General features: G+C 40.3%; 1 protein-coding gene across 1 annotated transcript in view; it reads right to left on the bottom strand.

The window, feature by feature from the left end:
• The window catches only part of ERC2 (ELKS/RAB6-interacting/CAST family member 2), a 922,859-nt gene that overhangs the window by 216,360 nt on the left and 685,373 nt on the right, over positions 1-21,126 (bottom strand). The window contains 1 exon segment of the mRNA XM_082738672.1: positions 3,321-3,468. Within this exon segment, the coding sequence (XP_082594798.1) occupies positions 3,321-3,468 (148 nt within the window).

Raw genomic sequence — 21,126 nt, 5'->3', positions numbered from 1 at the left:
CTTTGTCCCACAGTTCAGGGGTGTGTTCTCAATAAGTTATGACTCCCAGGCTTGCAGAAAAATATCAACAATGAAATCAAAATCAAACTACCTCTAAGGGTTGGTGGTAACAAAATCAGTCAGTAATAGCAACAGTAGTAGTTGTAGGAATCATGCCAGCTCACAAATATACAGCACCTATTATGTGCCAGGCACACGCAAAGCTCTTACATTATACTCACAATACTTTGAATTCGATTATTAGCCCAATTTACAGACAAGGAAACTGAAGTTTATGGAGGTTTTGTATTTTGTCCATGATCACACAGCTAGCTAACAAGTGCTCAAGCAAGAGTAACCCTAAGCAGACCAACTCTAGATGGCATCTGCAAATTCAGTTATGGTTATGTGCTAAAGGGTCTTTTCAAGCATCATGGAAGTCCAGCTTTGATGCATGAGTAGGGCACCCAACCTCTCTGGACCACCAGTTCCTTCTCCTATAAGAGCATCAGCCCTTCTGTTTCATTAGGAGTCGATGAGTCAGTGCATGTAAAACCTTTATACTGATGCCTGGCATGTGGTGAAAACTCAGAAGTATAAGGAATTATTGACATGATCAAATAGCTTAAGCCTAAGAGCTCTAGGCAGAACCCACCCCTTATGAATAGCCAGAGAACATTCTTACACGCCATCTACTTCAAGCTTACAAAGATAAGAGGACCTCACAGTTTCTGCAATACACTTCTGCTTGTCACTCCAAATTCCTTTCTGAACCTGCTGAGGTATGTGTGGACTCAGGTGGACTAGCTAAAACCTAAGCTTTACAGCTTACAAGCTGTGTGTTTTAGGCTGGTCATTCACACTCTGAGTCTCAGTTACGCCCCCTGGGAAAGGGAGGTAATCCTGCCACCCACACCACAGGGCTGCCGTGAGGACCAGGGGACAAAGTCCCCGAGGATGCTGGATATATATCCTGGAACAGAGCAAACGCTCAATAAAAAGGGAGTGCTTTTATAAGCCAATTAATCATTATCCTTAGAATCGTGTCATTTACAAGGATACATCAATTCATGTGCCCCCCCCCCCGTTGCCTATAGGGTGTGGGGAAGGATTTCAAACCTAAATCATCAAGGAGCGCATCATTCTCATTTGCTGCCTTTTTTTCCACAACAGCCCTTCAGGCCCTGCCTTAGTTCAGGCGGAAGCCTAACTCTGCGTGGCTAGGTTTCCCAAATGTGCCCCATGATACCCAAAACCAAGCCTGTTGTGAATAATGAAGGCTTTGTGCAGTTTCCCAGGAGCAAATTGAAGGGCTACACTCAATCCTTCCTGGAATCCAGGAGTGCATTTTCATGATGCTGAGAAAGAAAGAAAAAAAAAAAGCCTTAAAAAAATTCCTTATTGGGAAAAGTAGAGGGAGATTTGGGGAGCAAGGTATCTAAGAGACAGAAAGAAAAATATAATCCACTATGCCTGACCATAAGGCCTCGGCAGTCTTGACTTTGCAGCAATGCCAGGCCATTTCAGAAGAGCTGGCCCCAGAGGGTAGCCATCAAGTCTGGAACCCTTGGCAAATACAGAATAAATGAAATCACATTACAAATCAAGATATAATGCTATCATCTATGGTCACAGGATTTTTGGCCACCAAGTACTAGAAATCATTAAAAGAGGGAAAGGGCAAGGCAGGATGTAGCTGTTATGCACCCTCACCACCCCCCATGGTGGGGGCAAGTGTCTCCTTAGCTACTGACTGACCTGAGACCTTTGGATCATGTATGCATCGTAGCTGGACCCGTGGTACTTGGCCGTAATATCTGGGCTGTAGCCAGCATCACAAGTGCATGGTATATTCGAGCTCAGGGGCTGTTTCTTAGGTCTATATACCTGTGGGAGAAAGCTACAATGGTTAGGTGCAGGAGGGGAGGGTGCAGGGTTCACAGGAAAGAGTTGGAGAAAGCAAAGAAGGGGGCTTATCTTGACTTTCTGTGGCCAAGTGGGTAGAAACCAATGTAAAAGATGCACAGCCCCAAACAAAGAGGTCAGATGTAAGCGGTTCCCAACCCCCAGGACCAGCGCTAGCGAGGCATGCTGCTCTGTGGAATGACCCCAATGTCTGGCAGTGACTGGGACCCTCCCTCTGCAGGAGAGGGCACCCAGGCGTGGCAGTGGTCTCTCTCTCTCAGCAAGGCAGTCCTATGGGAAATGGACTCCGGTCTGGGGCCAAAGGATGACTTTTCCTTCCTGAGGAGGGAAAGAGTTGGCCCAATTGTGAAGGGAAGGGGCTTATTTCTTTGGGCTTCCTTTCCACTCACCTTGCACTATGTGCTCAGACACCCTAGCAGGCAGAGAACCAGTGCTGGTGGCTGAAATTGAGGTGGACACACTCCTTGTGGTACCACGTGGCATTTAGAGAGTTTCAGAGCCACATGTGGCCTAAGCTAAGATGTGATAGCCACCTTGTGAGACCACAGACCGTTGAGCCATAATATATGCGGAATTGGTTATATAAGGAAGCTAGAATCCAAGGGAATATCTTTAACAATTACTTCCAAAATACCCCAAGTTATATATGGAGAAGAAATAAGGTCTGAAGATTTCAGGAATGATTTTGCAATACACTACTTCCATTCAAGCCACTTCCAGGAAACTCTCCAAAAAGAAAAGAACTGCTTTCTGTACAAGTTAGGACTTTGCCCCTCCTTCCTTTTCCCTCAGAAGAAATACAGTAGCCTAGAGAAGGAGGAAAAAGATGGGATAATTGAGTAAATAGGTGATAAAAAGAATGTATAGCTGAATAATGGCCAAGGAGGTCTCCAAGTAGTCTGGCAGTGCTGGGGACTGGGAGATGTCCCTTAGTCAAAAGGTCCTAAAGGAACTAGTTGAAGAACCAAGGTTGGAAGTATGGAGAGAAAGAAATCTAAAGAACTGGATGAGGAGAGTCACTGATGAGGCCCAGAAAGAGAGCAAGACAGAAGGTAACACGTCCAATGGGAAAGAAGGTGCCCAGAATTTAATTCGTAGGTTCCAAGAAATAGTCAGAAGTCATACAAAGTCCACTGGAAGGAAGAGACCTGAGAGTTATTTCTGGGGAGATGATGTGAATATAAAGGAAAGGGAAACAGCACTGGCTGCAAACCACACAAGCCCAGGCACATGCACATAAACAGAAAAGCAGTAAAAGGATGTTTCAGCAACAACTTGGGCAGTATCATTCCTACCTGGTTTTAACTGCGTGAGCCGGCACGATGGGTATGGGAGAATGAAGAGCAGCTAAACCCAGAGAAAGCACCCAAGGCCCCCAAACCAGCCAAACACACCTTTCGTGCAGGAGGCCCCACCTGCTGCTTTAACTGATGCACGAGTCGATCTTTTTCCCGCTTCAGGGCCATAACTTCTTCCTGGGTCTTTTTCTTTTTGGAAGCAGACAATTCCAGCAAGGCAATATTTGCATCTTTTTCACTGATTGCCGCAAGCAGAGCTTCCTGTCTGGTAAAATAAAGATTATTGGGATCATTTTTACAAAGTGTAAAAAAAAATTGTCATTTATAGTTGAAATGAACCATGGAGCTTTGTCTTAATGGGAAGGAATTATGGACAAAGGTTAAGACAGACGTTGTCTCAGAATGGACATAGTAGATTCTGAGACTCATGCACTGCTTCCTCTGAAGGAGCCATCTTTCATTGGTTTCATAAACAAAGCTGCAAATTAGAAAAGGAGGGAATCAGTCTGAGCATTCACTTCTAGGACACTTTAATCCATCCATCCATCCATCCACCCATATACCCGTTTGCCAAGTAAAGTTCTCGGTACTCCAAGACAACCCAACAAAACGGGGCAACAACTTAAATATCAATATCATATTTTTTCATGTAACATTTCCTTTCGAAGTCATGCAGAGATATTTAGTAGAGGAGTCCTTTCTATTTTCAACGTAATTAATGATGCTTTCCTGCTATTCTATTTAAAACCATTCCTTCCTCAGTCTTCCTTATTTAGTAATTGTATCACTAACCACTGACGAGTCCAAGCCCCAAACTTAGAAGTCATCCTTAATTCCTTCCCTCTCTTTTTATCCCAGAGACACCCCATCAACAACTTCAATAGGTTTTACTCCAAAAGACATTCCTTATCTACACATTTTTAAAAGATTTTTATTTATTTTTGAGAGAGAGAGAGAGAGAGAGAGAGAGAGAGCAAGCATGAGCAGGGGGAAAAGCAGAGGCAGAAGCAGGCTCCCTGATGAGCAGGGAGCCCAGTGCGGGGCTCAATCCCACGGCCCTGGGATCACGACCTGAGCCAAAAGGCAGACACTTAGCTGAGTTATCCAAGCACCTGAAAAGACATTCTTTATCTAAACTGATCTATGGCTACCAGATTTGTCCCAACCACCAGCATCTACTCCTGCAGCCCACTGGTCTCCCTAGAACAAAACCCAAAATAATCTTTAAAAACATTATAAATTTTTGGGTGCCTGGGTGGCTCAGTCAGTTGGGTAGCTAACTCTTAATTCTGGCTCAGGTCATCATTTCAGTGTTGTGATATTGAGCCCCAGGGAGTGCTCCATGCTGGGTGTGGAGCCTGCTTGAGATCCTCTCCCTCTGCCTCTCTTCACCCTCTTAAAAAAAAAAAAATTACAATGCTTTGACTCATTATCTCTGATTTTTTTTTTAAGGTTTTATTTATTTATTTGACAGAGAGACAGTGAAAGAGGAGACACAAGCAGGGGGAGTGGGAGAGGGAGAAGGAGGCTCCCTGCCAAGCAGGGAGCCCGATATGGGGCTCAGTCCCAGCACCCTGGGATCATGACCTGAGCTGAAGGCAAACATTTAACCACTGAGCCACCCAGGCACCCCCTTAATCTCTGATTATAGCTTACTCAAAATAATATTAGAGTTGCCTACTCCCATTTTACAGTTCTTTTTTTCTTGCAACATCTGTTGCAAATTTCGACATGGAATTTTGGGAGACTATTTCTAACTAGACATTGGTTCTCCTAGTACCTTTCATTTCGTCCTTCTCAACACTGAGGAAGTCTTGTCCCAATCTGCGTCACTTCTGCCATATTCTAGATACCTTATAAGACCTCACAACCCTGCGAAAGCCTCTGTACTGGATATTTTCTTTGCATAGAAGACCCAGGACTAAAACTTGGTCATGATCCTGTTTTGTCTTTTTTTAATTCCCAGACCAGGCCCACTCCAGACTAGGCCCCCTCCAGATGTCTGAACAAGATGGTCATTATTTGGATCTCAGATTTTCCCCCTTTTCCCTGCAGGGATTTGTATGGACTTTTCTGGGCCCTGCTAAAGGCAGGCAGTAGGAGCTTCTGTTGGAGGCTCAGTCAGACATATGAGCAGCAGAAATGTCAGGGAATATGTCCACTTTCCAGAAGAAAACCAGTGCAGGCTGGACTATCAACAGCAGCATTCAAATCCAGCTTCACACAGCCTGTCTCCTTCTGGATAACATCTTGAGACAATAGACATGCTTACCATTCACAGCTCATGCATATTTGTACATAAAACTAGGCTGAAGAGGCTGTACAGTCTTCAAATCAGGGAGAGCCCATTCGCTACCTACTCCAACTTAACTACCACACACGTAGGGTGACTGTGATATTTTACCCTACTCTGCGCCAAATTAAAATGTCTGTGTGAAGCTTTTTTAATGGAAACAACCTAAGAAATTATTAGGAGGAAAATTGGGGATTGATCGTGAATTATGCTGTATCTCATATTTCACTCTTCCTTTTAAAAAGATTTTGTTCATTTGAGAGAGAGAGCAAGCATGCATGTACCAGCAAGAGTGGGGGGAGGGACAGAGAGAGAGGGAGAAGCAGACTCCCCACTACCTGCAGAGCTCAGTGTGGGGCATGAGGCTTGATCCCAATCCCAGGACTCTGAGATCATGACCTGAGCCAAAGCCAGACACTTAACTGACTGAGCCACCCAGGTGCCCTCCATATTTCAGTCTTTACAGCTAAATGCAGCATTTAAAATGCTGAGGATAAAAGGGGTGCCTGGGTGGCTCAGATGGTTAGGCATCTGCCTTTGGCTCAGGTGATGATCCCAGAGTCCTGGAATTAAGCCCTGCATTGGGCTCCCTGTTTGCTGGGGAGTCTGCTTCTCCCTCTCTCTCCCCCCTGCCCTCCCCCCGGCTTGTGCTATCTCGCTCTCTCTGTCAAATAAATAAATAAAATCTTCAAAACAGAAAAAAAAAAAAAAAGAAAAAAGATATGTGAAAACGTTTATTTGTTGAGAGACAATTCTCCACGTGTCTCATATTTCAGCAGGTTTTACAAGCAAAGGCACTATCTTCTTTTCTCACAATCTTTCCAGAATGTTTGTATAGTGAATAACCTTGGAAGACAGAAGTAGTTTCTCCCTTAGGATCAAAGGGTAGACAATGCTTACTGCCCTCATATAATAGCATTTCCTTCTAGAGCAAAGGGCAGGCACGTTACTGCCATTATAAAAGATTCAGGTTCTGAATCTTTTCAGTGTTCTTCTCTTGTAATGTAACCCACTGTAAGCCCAGGTATTCATCTGAGCTGCCTGCCTTGCCTCCATGGGACTTGAGGAAAGGAGAACTGACATAAATACGCTGACACTGCTCTCCGCACCTTAAGCAATGAAGTCCTTTGTTTCTGACCGCAAAGTCTCTGGTCATCTACCTGCATCCATGAAACTGAGGCAGGCTAACCATTAGCATGCCACTAAGGGAAAAATCTCAGAATCCTCACAGTTCTAGATGGGTAGGTATATATTCAATAAGATCCCCCAAACATAAAACTGTATTCATAGAAAAAAAAATTGGAAGGAAAGACATCAAAATGTTAATAGTCATTCTCTTATGGTGGTGAAATTGATAGGCTGGTTTTTGCTTTTTTTCTGCCTGTATCTTTCTGCATTCTTCTTCTTTCTCACAAAATACCATGAGAGTAAAATTAACAAACTGTAAATGAAACTTCACAGTCATTAAATAAACTATAGGTGCACGCTTCAAATACTTGGCATATACGAAAATCTGTTCATTTTCTCATCAACATTTTTATTATGTTCTCTCTGTCCCTCTCACTCTTCATATGCAGGTAAGTGCACACACACACATAGTGTCACGTATACGTATCTGGCACAATCTACATCATCTCCCATGTGAACAGTTGTGATCATTGCCTAAGTAGGTTCCCTTTGCCCACTTTTATGTCCCTATGTTCTATGGTCCTTTACAATCCACTTTCCTCTCCCAGGTCAAAGTTCAGAATTACACAGCTTTAATAAATGTTAAAAGTCATTATCAGCTGGGGCACCTGGGTGGCTCAGTGGGTTAGGGCTCTACCTTCGGCTCAAGTCATGGTCTCAGGGTCCTGGAATCAAGCCCTACATCAGGTTCTCTGCTCAGCAGGGAGCCTGCTTCCCCCTCTCTCTCTGCCTGCCTCTCTGCCTACTTATGATCTCTCTCTGTCAAATAAATAAATAAAATCTTCAGAAAAAAAAAAGTCTTTATCAACCTAAAGAAGGACACTTCTAAATTCCTTTTACCCTATAATTCTATAATTTAAGCTTTTCATGACTTAACACTTATTTATCCTCTTGTAATATCATTAAAAGTCCCAACAAATTAATTTCTAATTTTCAATTTTCTATTGATTAGAAAACTGCTGATCATAAAACACACATCAATTCCTAATTCTCTACAGATATTATTACTAAATATAGTCCCAAATCCTATTATGCTTAATTATTATATCTCAAGATACATTTAAAATCATTTTTAAAAAAGTACACTTAAAACCATTACTCGTCAACACTAAATTGATGCAAAACATCCCATTTTGCTCCTTGTACCATGTTCCTTATTTTTTTAAATTTTGTTCTGTTTGCTTCTGGTTAACAAATATGTTTTATAAATGCTGGTACTATACAATCATAGATATCTGAACAAAATAAATGTAACAAGGAATATATATATATATATATATATTATACCCTCCTTTAAATATTGACCATAAACTAATGATAATTTATCTTAACTTGATTGAAATCTACATTCAATAATTTTAGTCTACTTAAGTCAAAGAGTAATTGGTAGAAAATAAAAGTATATAAAACTCAAAAAATATGAACATTTCAAATTTCATACTACGATATCTCGGAAGATGTTCTGAATATATTAAGGTTGTATCTGGCCACTTACTTAAACAAGGATGCCAGGCAAAGAAAACTCTTAATTGTAGGCTGATAGAACCATTGCATTTGTGGTTTTTTAAACAATAAGCTTTATAAAATGAGTTTTAGATAATTCTTCATCAAGCTGATATATTTCAATTAATAATTTAAATCACTGTGAGCTAATTCTGCAAAGTTATGGGTTTTCCTTATCCCTGCTTCAGAAGTCAGGGGCTTTTTGAGGATGAGAGATACTGAACATAATATTTTTTAAAAGATTAATTTCATTTGCCAGACCTATATCAGATTCTATACTTTTTGCAATTCCCATAAGGCAATTTGCTAATACGTCTACTTAAAGCACCGAAGGACAAATACTTTACTGAAAATTAACAGAGGCCTGATTTGAGAAAATGGCAAACATTATAATAAATTAAGAAGCTTAAATGTTATCACTTCTTTTTTCCAATAGGGAATTTAGATTCAGTCTTTAAAAGTCTGGGAAAACGGAAATATTTGCATTTCTAATGCCCTTTTACATCTACATGTTTTTACATGTTATAATTTTTTTTTAATGTGTACCTGTGAAAAGACATTTGGATATAAATTGGAAATGCAAAGAAAAATTCTCATTATTTTCCCTATCAAGTGACTCATCTAGATTCAAGGACAGATTTACATTGCTTCAGAAATTGTTACGGTCCCAACAACCTGAAGAAAGTTTCTGTAAGTCTGAAATCACCTTCAGCAGTTAATCTGTCCTTTCTGTTCACAGAAAATACGAAAATACCGTATTTCCTCATCTTTAGATAGTTAGTGGGGTTAAGTATATGCCAAAGGCTTGCAGAATTATCTTTAGAACACTGTGATGCTTTAGTATACAATTACTAAGGTGATCTGTCTATGCCCCAAAATGTAGCTTAAAATATGAAAAGGAAGCCCAAATAAGCTAGAAAGGAAGATAAGATAATGCACAGAGAAATAAATCTATAAGAGTCTGCTGAATGCCAAGCTAAGAAAGTGGACCATAGACAGCATTTTATCAAAGTGCAGCCTAAACAAACGTCAAGGGGAATAATTTCTTTAACAAATATGGGCAACAATGAAGTAAAAAGAGGGGGCACTTCTGTGCCCTCACGCACATTTAGTCAGGGTTAACAATGGATAAAAATATGTGCAAGAACACATTTAATAACCCTATGCTGTCATTCAGTTTGTAGGAGGTAGTCAAGATACAGCTAATAAAACACCAAAAAAAATGGTTTGCACCACCCTGAAAAGAAAAAAAAAACCCTCAATGGAATAAAACAAAAGAAGACTGAAGGGCGTCTCCCACCAAGATAAATGCCTTCTTTTGAGTGTTGCCTGTGGCTAACCTTCACAAAGAGAGCTCCAGAATCCTCTGATGGTAATACATCACTATATCACTTATCACAGTCAATTTAAAAGGGAGCTTTATAAACATTTCTATTTCACTCCCTGTTGCTGTCGCTCTATTAATGATGACTTGAGCTCTGAGACAGGATCCAAAATTAATTTTAGAAATTGTAAATGAGGCAGACCAATTAGGAACTATTATAAATTGGTTGGCGAGTTGGAGCGGGGAGGGGGGTAGTATTAACACATTTTTTTTCCTTGCAGGCTCTTGTTTTAGTGAGCTGACCCATCTTTAGGAACACACTCAATTACAAAAGCAGATGCTTAAAAAATGCATTCCATTAAGAAATGTTTGGATAATGGCATGCAAGGGAGAACCTACATTATGTACGGTGCTCAGCCCACAGTCATGTTCTAATCATACTGTGGGAAAAAAAAAATTCCGCTCAATCAACTTTTCCCAGTTAATTACTGTTTTCTTTCCCTCATGACCCTGAATCTTCAACCGTAAGTTCAGTAGGAGGTGACTCAAGACAGACGGTGACGAAAGATCCTGTTCAAAAACAGCCTCTCTCTCACCCCTGGGGTAAGGATAGGTGGAGGTTTGCTGTGATCAACCCTGGAGATAGATGCTCATTTGCCTCAATTTCAAAAGCAGCATTTTTAAAAAGCATCTTGAGAAAGGAAAGTCTTCTGATATCAATTAATATCAACACTATCCACTAGCAGAATGATGTATTGTGTATGCAGAAGGGCCCACGCAGAAAGCAAAGCTGCTCACATAAGGTGGGGCCCACAGGGTGAGATATATTTGAACAACCACAAGTTCTAGCAAGGACAAAGAACAGACCAGATTTGTAAAGGCCAGGCTTTGGCAGCCCAGACTCCTTAATGCGGTTTGCTCTCTGTCGCCCACCTAAAACTGACCTCAAGAAATAGTTTACTCCAATTACGGAGAATTTTGTCTTTGAAACCTAATAGCACACGACTGGAATTTCCTAACACAGGGGCCATGAAGTCTTGTGGAGGCTCTTTACTCCACACACCAGCTTTTACCCCACTACTTACTCAGGGCATGACCTAAGTAGGCAGCTGAGCCATCCTTGGGTTCCGCCAAGTGCAGCTAGGCTAGGAAGTTCTGTAGGTAAGGGGAACACGGTGTGCTTTCAGGACACTGAGATGGCAAATGCCGGCCCCCTGGTCATTTTGCTACAAAGGGTGTCAGGGAGTTTGAGGCCAACTGACTTTCCCATATGGAAAAGGCCAGAGGAGGATGAGTATTAGGAAGAGCTACTGCCCCCATCCTCAAATGCTCTCTCCATTCCCATCCCTTGGGAGAACTGATTAAAAAAAAAGTCAGTGAGGGATGGGAGGAGCCCTTCTCTAAGTCCCGGTTGAAGACGTGTGTGGCATTACTGATTACTGTGTCTGTCTGTCTGTCTGTCTGTCTCTCTCTCTCTCACACACACACACACGATAAAAAATTACTTCTTTCAATTTTTAGCCTATTATGATTTCTTTAAACTTGTCTACTTAAATAAAATACCACTTATGTCCTTAAGACTTGATTAACATACTTGATTAGGATACTAATTTAGTGCCTGAGCTTTGGGACTGAATATACCTGGGTTTGAATCTCACTAATTTATCTATTGTTTCTATGACCCTGGCAGGTTCCATAATGACTCTGAAACTTAGATTTCCTCATAACTGAACTAAGAAGGATGATAGTCACTGTCTCTGAAATCTTTATGAGAGTTAAATGTGACAGTGCCTGTAAAGATTCTGTTCAGTGCCTGATACAACCACACAAATGTTAGCAATTACTTATTTTTACATAACATGGATACCATCAAATGTAAAGATTGAAGTTTTGCCTTATTTTCTACCAGGCTCTCCTTCACAGTAAACATTCTAAACATGCCATTGGGTCACTTGTTTTCAAGGCTGACTCTCTGAAATTAGTTTCTGTCTAGTCGCACATTTGACTTTCATGAGGTGATGTCTGTTTTCCCAAATAAACTAAAAGGAGAAAACAGAGCTTGAGTGTGGACACAATGTGTTCATCATAGAAGAGTTGCATCCCAGGCCAGGCAGGTCTGATTTAGTCAGTAACTGTTCAATATCATTCCATCCAAACGGATAGGAAAGGCCACATAAAAGTGGGCAAGACGTGATTTCATGCCACATGAGAAATGTAAAGGTGTTTTAAAAGGTGACCTTTTAAAAGTCAAGGTCAAGTGCAAAATCTAACCAAGGTCAAACAACTTCAAAACAAAAATTCTTCCATTAAAAAAAAAAAAAACTTAAAAAAATAGTAAATTTGGAAGGCAGGGAGGGCAAGTAAAATAAAGAGCCTCTGACCCTTCACGAGGCACACACGAGCACACCAGGCATTAGTGTGTAATCGCCTGCTATAGTTCTCCTTTGGTTCCATTATTCTAGTTCAGTGATGAGAAAGTTTCTCTGTAGACCACTTCACACCACCAGTGCAGATTTACACGTGCAGTACACCCAGCCAGACTCCCTGGAAGGGTTATTGATGATTGATAGTAGGAAAACGGAACACATCTGGACTTCACTGTGGGCCAGAGCTTTGTTAAACCTATTGTCCATGGATGATCAGTTACTGTCCAGACACTTGCCTTCTCACATTAACTTTTCGGTTGGAAATTAGTAACTGCCAGAAAATGGGTCACTAACTTCAAGGTTTAGAAGTTTAGAACTCAGGGTATCTGATCAATTATTATTTTTTTCTTATTGGTAAGATATATAGATGTGTATATATGTGCATATATGTATATATTTATTTTCTCAAAAGATAATATATTTTAACTTTCCCTCTACTGTATATTTAATGCTACTAAGATTTGTTAGTAAGCCTTGCACAGAGCAGCAAATTGCCCTCCTGTATCTTGAACTAAATATTTTCCCTCTTAATTTGACATTTTTGTGTTAAATCAAACCTCCCTTTACTTATGTTTACAGGGAATAGAATATTCCCAGAGGCTAAATTATAATGAAAAACAAAACAGATTGTCATGTCATTGCTGTGAGAGGAATATGAGCAGAAGGGGGCACATTCCAGAATTTTGCTAAACATTTGAAGAAAATTGAATTAAGGTTCTGTAAAGCAGATCTTGTAGAGAGAAATACAAAAAAATAAAGTTGCTGGAAGCAGCTCCTCTGTGACAGTTCCTATTCAGAGGAAAGGAAAAAGGCGGTGGTGTCTACACCGGGAAAAGGAAACACAGTGGTGTGTCTGTGTATGCCAAGCAAAAAGCAGGTTTCCAGAAGGAGCCTGAGGCATCATATCGGATAGGGAGGAGGGCTAACCAGACTCCCCTCAGCTTGAAGCTGCTCTCCCTTGCTGTGCCTGCTACGAAGAGAATGGCGATTCAGGATAACCTATCGGAGTTTTCCTTCGGGAATCTGATGGCTTTTAAAGCACCCTCACAGACGTAATTCCTCAAGTAAATCTCTTTGAGAAGTCCGGATTTTAGGTCTGCCATCTCGTGGCCATTGCAATAATTACTGCCCCTTTCCAGTTTTTCCCAAAGTAATTACATCTCTATCATCTATATTCTAAACAGGTACTGCAAAGGGTGCTTATTTAAAAAATGAACGTTAACCACAGAAGAGCTCCACGATGTGTAAGGAGGTAGGACATCTCACCTTCTCATCCGCTTTCTGCTCACATCTTTCATGTCTTGATGGAAGCTTAAGATTCAAATGATCACTTTACAAATTATCAAATAAACATTCAGTATAGGGTTAGGCCTGTTGAGAGGTGGGATCGGAGGTGATAGGCATGTTTTAGGTGCCTTTTTTTAAAAAAAGAAAACTTAATGGACACAGAGTTGCATCCAAACGAATGAAAGTATCAGCATTTCTGTACTTGCCACACATGAATTTGCGAGAATATACAGAATAAAGTAGGTTGTAAATCCAAAGGGGCTTCATACCTAAAAATTAAGATGATATGTTTTTCTGAACATGCTTCAACAATGTGAGGGGGGAAAAAGTAAGACCAAATTTATAGCAGATATATGTTGGGATGGAAATGCTAAAATGCTGCTGTAAAAACACAGAGTCTGTCTAATGAACACCCACTAGCCACTTGTTGCATGTGTCAACAGGAGAGAAGCAAATGCATGTGGTCACTTCTTAGCAAGGTTTCACCAATGTATCATAAGCTCTAAACTAAAGAGAGATGCAAGAGCTTATTCTATGACCATAAATTAATTTCAGAGCCCAAACTACAGAATTATAGAACTATGCATACACATACATACACCAAAAGGATTGCATTGCTAGGCAACGATTTAAAAGATACATATATAATGAAGAGTTACAAAAATCAGCGAGTGAATTCAGAAATAATGAGTTATATCTGTTAGTTACCTGAAATTTCTGGATTTGTGAATATAATATATGGGACAGTATAGCATGCTCCTTCTCAGAGGTTGAGGGAATGTGAAACCAGACAGCGGATGCAGAATGAAAGAGTCTGGTAAACTACCTGAAAGCACTCCACATCTGGAAAGAATCGTGGGGGAACCAGCCCAAGACACAATGGTATAGAAAGCAGTCTCAGATTTACAGTATGGGTGGCCTTGTGGCTCATGGAAGTGAAATTTCCACTCTGGGAGGAGCGATCACTAAGAAGCAGGAATATTTGTGATGTGAAATTAGGAAGTCCACTCCAAAGCAACTGGAGGGAGCATGTTCCTCTGGGGTGGCTGTTTACTGACCATGCAGAGAAGAATAAACTAACCAGATAATCAGAGCCCAGTTCTTCAACTCCTTGAACGCATACTCACTGAGTACCCCCTGCATACCAGGTACCGGGGAGGAAAGGACAAAGAAGACAGGTACAACTCCTGCTGCCATACAGCAGGCCCTGGAGACTCTCCATGCACAGAGTCATAATGGCTAACCCTGCTTTCCACAGAAATACTATTCTATTTCTGTCAGTAACGAATACCAGATCATTAGCAATACCAGGCAAAGAAGATATCCATGAATCCTGTTTACCAACCCAAAGGCTGGGAATAAGAATTCACATGGCACGTTCCCCCACATGCATCAAATAGTGGGATAATTGATCCAAAAGCTCTCTCCCATCCTGTCTTCTTCATTCTGCATGTCCAGCGTGATGCAGCTGCAATCCAGAAGCTCAAAAATGAACAAATAAACAGAAACCTGACACCTCCTATTCATAACTATTGGCTGAATGATTTGAAGAGCACTTTTTGGTGTGTGTTTCAGAAACTGTCAAATATCAGTGATCTCATGTAGTTCGACCTAACAATTTTCTCCCATAAAAAAAAGCAGCTTTACTGGTTTCTTCATCTGCTTGTTTGTAATACATGGCCATGGAGAATTATAATTCTTCATCACTTTCTAACCTCAAAGACTTAAAAGATTGAAGCAATTCCCTTTCCACAATATCCAACTACTAATCCTACATGCACCCAAAGACTACCTACTAGAGACAGCCCAGTCCATGGGAGAGAGCCTGCTACACATATCAGAGTGGGAAGCAGGCAACTAGAAGCCCTGAAAGGTGACAGATCCCAGTCCCTTAGTGGGTGCCCCCAGACCTGGAAAACCACTTAGTGAGAAACTTCCTGGTGATCAACTCCCAACCTGATACTGATTACCACTCCCTGAGATACTGACCTGTTGACTGATTGCTTTGAGATCAGATCATCTATCTCCCAGGACAGCCTTGAGGCGGCCCCACATCACTGAGCAGCAGTGGAGCACCTTCCTTTAGATTTGAACTTCAAGTCACAGGACAAAGGGCAGGAGTCAGAGAAGAATGTGGCTGCAGAATGCTTAAGGGGTTTTCTAAATTCCCGTAAGTGAAAGGACCAAGAAAAAAGCATCCTTGAAGAGGTGACACAATCATGAGTGGTGGCATAAAAGTACTAGCTAATGTCTTAATCTGTGTCTTAATTTCTCCACATATGGACACACACTGTGCTAGAGAGAAGTTACTGTGGATGAACACTGTGCTAGACATTGTACGGGAACAATAAGAAAGAGGGCTTGCAAACTCTTCTGGTAAAGAAAACAAATGCATATGAAACGTCAAATCACAAAACAAAAGACAAAGTATAGTCTATTAATGCCTCCGTTATTAGGATGGAGGATTAGCAATTATTAAGTTATTACTTTGTTTGCTATATGCATATGTGAGGCCTAGGTAAAGCACAGAGTTTCATTTAGTCCCCTCAAATTATCCTCCAAAGAGAAAGTAATTATTATTCATACCATGAAGTTCCATAAACTGAGTCTGTGGAAATTTAAGCAGATGGCCCAAAATCACATTGCTTTTCAATGGTGAAACTGGAATTTGAATCCAGGTCTGTGTGACTTGGTCATTTCACTAAAATGCTTGGTTGTAGGAAGGAAGGAACATCCCTTTGGTTTGGGATAATGGGGGTAGGTTTTCACATACTGCAGAGGTGGTGTATTGGAGGGCTGTACTGGAGGGCTCTAGAAGGAAAAGGGAGGCTTTCAGATGGGGATAAGCTTCTGAGAAAAAACTAAGAGGATTCAGTCATTTAAAATTCTATCTGTCTTGTGTATTTACTTCTATTTCCAGCTATACAACTCCCAGGGATGTTAGAGTACCACCACAGAAAACGCATGGTCAGATTAAGTGCTTCCTAAGTGCCAGATCAAAGACTGGCACTTGGAAGTTCTCATGCATGCACACACATGCTCATTTACATATGCATATATAAGCGTGTACACTCTCACTTGAGTACACGTGCACACAGGTGCAGACATGGGCAAATACTGTGAGAATAAGATTGCCAACACCCTTTCCAGGTAATGGCAACTTTTTATTCTGAAATTAGGTAATGTCTTTGCTCAGATGTGGTGTTAAAATGCCCTTTTATCAAATGATGGCGATGGAGTTAACACTTAAATAGCCTTATTTAACTTAATAGCTTAATAAGCTTTATTTTATTTTTCAAAAATATTTTTTCATAGTATTGGTCCATGACATTCAAAATCTAGAAAGCATTCATTTGATTGCTGAATATTATTATAATTAGGGTGTGCTTGACGAACATCTGGATATTCCTTTTTACTCTGCAGAGATGGGGCCTTGTCGTTCCTTTTGAATGTGCTTGACCTTTCATTAAATACTGCCGAGATTTCCAAGCAGGTTGCCTTAGGAACGTCATGTTGAACCCCAATCATTCTTACTAAGTGACCATTCCTTAGATACCCATTCCAGATATAGTATCCTTAGGATATAGGTGAGGAGTGATATTTTATTTCACAGATAGTCCCCACTACACATGATGTCTAGGTCCTTCTCAGCACCCTCAGTTACCAGAGAAGGAAAGAAAAGCTGGGTTGGTCTACATTAACCCTTAGGAAAACCACATCTAAAGGTGGCCAGAAAGTCCAGTATGAAATATGAAAATATGACATAATCTGCCTCTCCTTGCACTGAATTTTCTAATGTAATATGTATATGTATGGCTACAAATGTCTGAATAATCAGTGTCTGGGAAGACTTGGCAACATGGTACTTATTCCTCCAACTATGGGCTAAAGTGAATACAGATAAGGATTGCCTCCAGGGACCCTAACATTTGAGTTAGGACCTACGGATGGAAATCACAGGTAGATCAGGCTGATGTCGGTCCAGTAACAGAAAGAACTCTGGCTAAGTCACAGCTTCAAACAACCAGCACAAGCTGCCTCCTTCCCATCTCTGAAAGTATCGGTGCAGACATCAGAGCAATTCATGTCAAGCAATTCCCACAGCAAGAATTCTAACAAAAGAATCAGTTAAGTTTCTTTGGATTGCCAGCTACAGAAACTGACTCCAGCTAACTTAGCAAAGAGAGGAAGTATTAGGGGCATATTTGGATAGGTTAAGGGAAAAAAAGAGCTAACACGCGAGTCTTAGGAAAGTCAGTGAGAAAGATGCCCCAGTACCCTGGTAGCAGGAAATTCCAAATCCATCTTGGGAAGACATACCATTTATATAATAACTCTGCTAAAACCTTCAGACTTAATGGAAAAAGGATATTTGACCTTCCTAGAAAGAAAATTAGCCCAATCCAGGTCAATCAGCCATGGGTGGGGGTCTCCCCCCCCACTCCAGGGAAGGTCCCTATCACTGGGAACCCACCCTAAATAATGGTTTCACATCAAAAGAAAAAGGGGATAGCTAGGGTTTAAGGGCCATTCTCATCGGCAGTTACTCTAATAATCTCGTAGCTTGAAGGGTCTATTTCAGTGGTGTGTTGGAACTGGCTGCTCCTGGCTAGTGAAAGTAAGTTACCTGCATGTCTTTCCAACTCCACCGCCAGTCAGTAACCTTGGCCATGGTAGGAGTATTTATTTACACTATGGAAATTGGCAAATACTACCCATCAGGGCTTCTCCCTGACCTTGCCCTGTTTTACCCGCACACCACTGGCCTATTTCAAGATTGTTAAACACTCTTGCCAAGACTGTTATCCACCCCAGAGGACTGCCACAGATCCCACAATAGGGAATATTTAGGTAACACTCCCCAGCACTTTTTCTGTGCCAAACACTGTACTATCCTACAGCACAACAGCACTACAGCACTATATGATACACTACACTATTCTAACTCTTCTCTATGTATTAAGTCATTCAATCTGCACAGCCATCTAATGAGGGAGGTGTTATTATTTCCCCATTTACAGATAAATAAGTAGAGACAGACGGGTGAATTAACTTGTGAACTTTGTTCACATGGCTAATAAATGGAAAAGCAGAGATTTGGACCCACAAAGTCTATAACTTAATAAGTCTCAGAATATAATAAACATGTAACTGTTGTTCTAAGTAATGATGCCTACAGAAAAAACCAACAACCCAAACAGTTTGAACCCAGGGAGGACTCGCCTTAATTCCAATAAAAGGATCTCTCTTTAGTCACAAAGATGCTGTCAGTGCGAGCAGCCCAGTACCTGGATGTTCATTCCTTTCATTTTCTGGGATGCCTGTGGACTGAAGCAAAATCTAAACCTGCTACAAATCTCAGAGAAGATATATATATATATATAGTGCCAGAATTCCCCAGGTGAGTGGCAAGTGCATTTCAGGACTCAGTGGGCAGTGAATTGGCCATGATGTCACAAGTCCAGTGAGAAAGGGGAGTTAAGTCTGAATCTTCAACCACCTCCCCCACTGGTACTAATGGGAAAATAGAAAGGAAGAGATTCATGGAAAGACAGGCACCTGGTTTTAGATGTGTGCCATGAACAAGATACTTAATGCTATGCATCTTTAAATGAAAATACTGTTACCCACTCCCAAGGTCACTGAGAAGTTCAAATAAGATGACCCATAGGAAAGCATCTTGTAAACTGAAAAAATCTTATGAAATTGGCAAGAATTACTATGGGCAGTATCCTTACGCATACAGTTCCTAGAGCCTAAACAGCAATGTGCAGCTTGATTTATCCCAAGCAATATCTGGGATGGACCCACCATGAGCTGGGCACTGCTTCCATCTGTTGAGCCAAAGTTGTTTAGCCCATGTAAAATCACCAGTCCAAATGGCTGGTGGGAGTTTCACCTGGGACAAATAGTGTAAGACCATAGAGGGAAAATTACTATCTGGAGGAAACATAGCTTTCCTTCTCCAATGATTTCTTGAAAGATGTGACCATAATCCACCAGCACAAAAGACAAAGCCTCTTTCTAAATAGAGTTTAAAAATTATGAATTTTTTAAATCCACTGAACAGTCAATGAATATTTGTTGAATGAATGAATGGGATTCATTGGATTCAATGGGATTCAGTGGGACTCCATGGATCTGGATTCAAATCCTAGTTCAGCACCACTACAATCTGTGTGATTTGGGGGAAACTAATTCTGTGAATCTCGGTTTCTTTATCCATAAGATGAGAAAAATAATATGTACTCTTGTAGAGTATTATAGGAGATAAAATATGTAAACCATTTAGCACATTTAGTTAAGTATAAACAGTTATTACTACTATAAATGCAAGCTGTAGTTATTATTAGTTTAATTTATTAATCCACTATTATTATCAGCTACAAGATAAATATGTTCAAATCTCTAATTGCCAAAGAAATAATATGAGTATTCCCAGCTGCTAGAGACCAGAAGAGAAAACTATTTTTTTTTTAAAGGAATGTTGAGCAACAATATTCTCAGTTTTCTGTGTTTGTATCTAGAGATTTACTACGTTCCTAGTGTTTACCATGGTATCACAATTCTACTTGCACACACTTCAGCAAATGTAATTTGGAGACTGGAAACAAATTTTTCTGTAAGGGCAAAAAGAAAAACTGAATTCCAAAACTGACAGTGTATCCAAGACAACATTTCCACTCTGGATTCTGCCTTCCTTTTTTAAATCACTTAGCAGAACTCTTAAATATCTAAACCCAGTATTTCAATGGATCTTCAGAGCCAAAAAGCTTTCTGCAGAGGATTAAAGAAGTAGCAAAGTGTCATTAAGAATATAAATTTAATTCGCTTGAAGGGAAAAAAAAAAAAGTGTGGCTGTGACAGTTGCTCATTCTTACACAGAGAATTTTAAAACTCCACAAAATTATAAGGGGAAAAATATCAACGAACTGCTATAGTCAAATAAACGAAAGTCCCATCAATTTATTTGTAGTTTCTCTTTGAACTGCAAATAGACACAGGTGCTAAATGTCTTCCTTTGTTCTGTTAAAGAAGTCTGAAATTCTTAGGCTTTTCTATTCCAAACAGCTCAACATGAGCTGTGACAATTCTTTGCTCAAATCAAATTAATTTAGCTTCTAGCTTAAAAAAAAAAAAAATAGTTGTATAATAAAGCAAATTAACTGCATTGTATTCCTAACTGATAAGTGACTTCTTTAAGTCTTTTCTTGGCTTAGGTGGAGGGTAGAGGAAACACAGCAATTGATCTGTTTTGAAGACCAACCCCCCGCCCCCCCAAAAAAAGAAAAAAGAAAAATCTATCTCCATTTTAAGACTTTTAAAAACTAATTACAAACAAAATGCTTGCAGTTCTAATGATTGGCTATTAATCTTTTTTTTTTCCGACTTAACCATTTCCTCAAAGATCCATCTGCACTTCATTTATTTATTTCTACATAAAGACAGCTTATAATTCGCTTATCCCAAATTTGAAATACTGGTTTGTCTGTAAATATGGAAGCCTAGAAGAAGCCCCGGTAATTGGTGCTTTTAGCTGCCCACTTAATCTTGCTTAAATTACCAGTGTTCACAATGAGGAATGATCGAGAGGCACAGGTTGAGTAACCATCAGGATAGCAAATGCAGGGTATGAGGTTAATAAAGATTATTGTCAAGAATCTGAATGTTATTCCAAATCACAGTAACCAATGACTCACAAATTAAGATTACTTGCTAACTAGAAGCAAGGTGACGGCCAAGTGGGGTAGTTAAGGCATTATTGCTTCTGTAAATGCTAAACTAAAAGTAGACGTGTAATCTTCAACTCCCTGAACACCCCAATTTGGCCACTAAAGATGCTGTTTTACATTTCCAAACATTTTCCCCTGTCACTACTTTTTATACTTCAGTTCTCAGGTT

Source organism: Mustela nivalis (genome assembly GCF_964662115.1).
Source record: "Mustela nivalis genome assembly, chromosome: 1".
In the NCBI taxonomy this organism is placed as follows: Eukaryota; Metazoa; Chordata; class Mammalia; order Carnivora; family Mustelidae; genus Mustela; species Mustela nivalis.
This window is presented reverse-complemented; position numbering and strand designations above follow the sequence as displayed.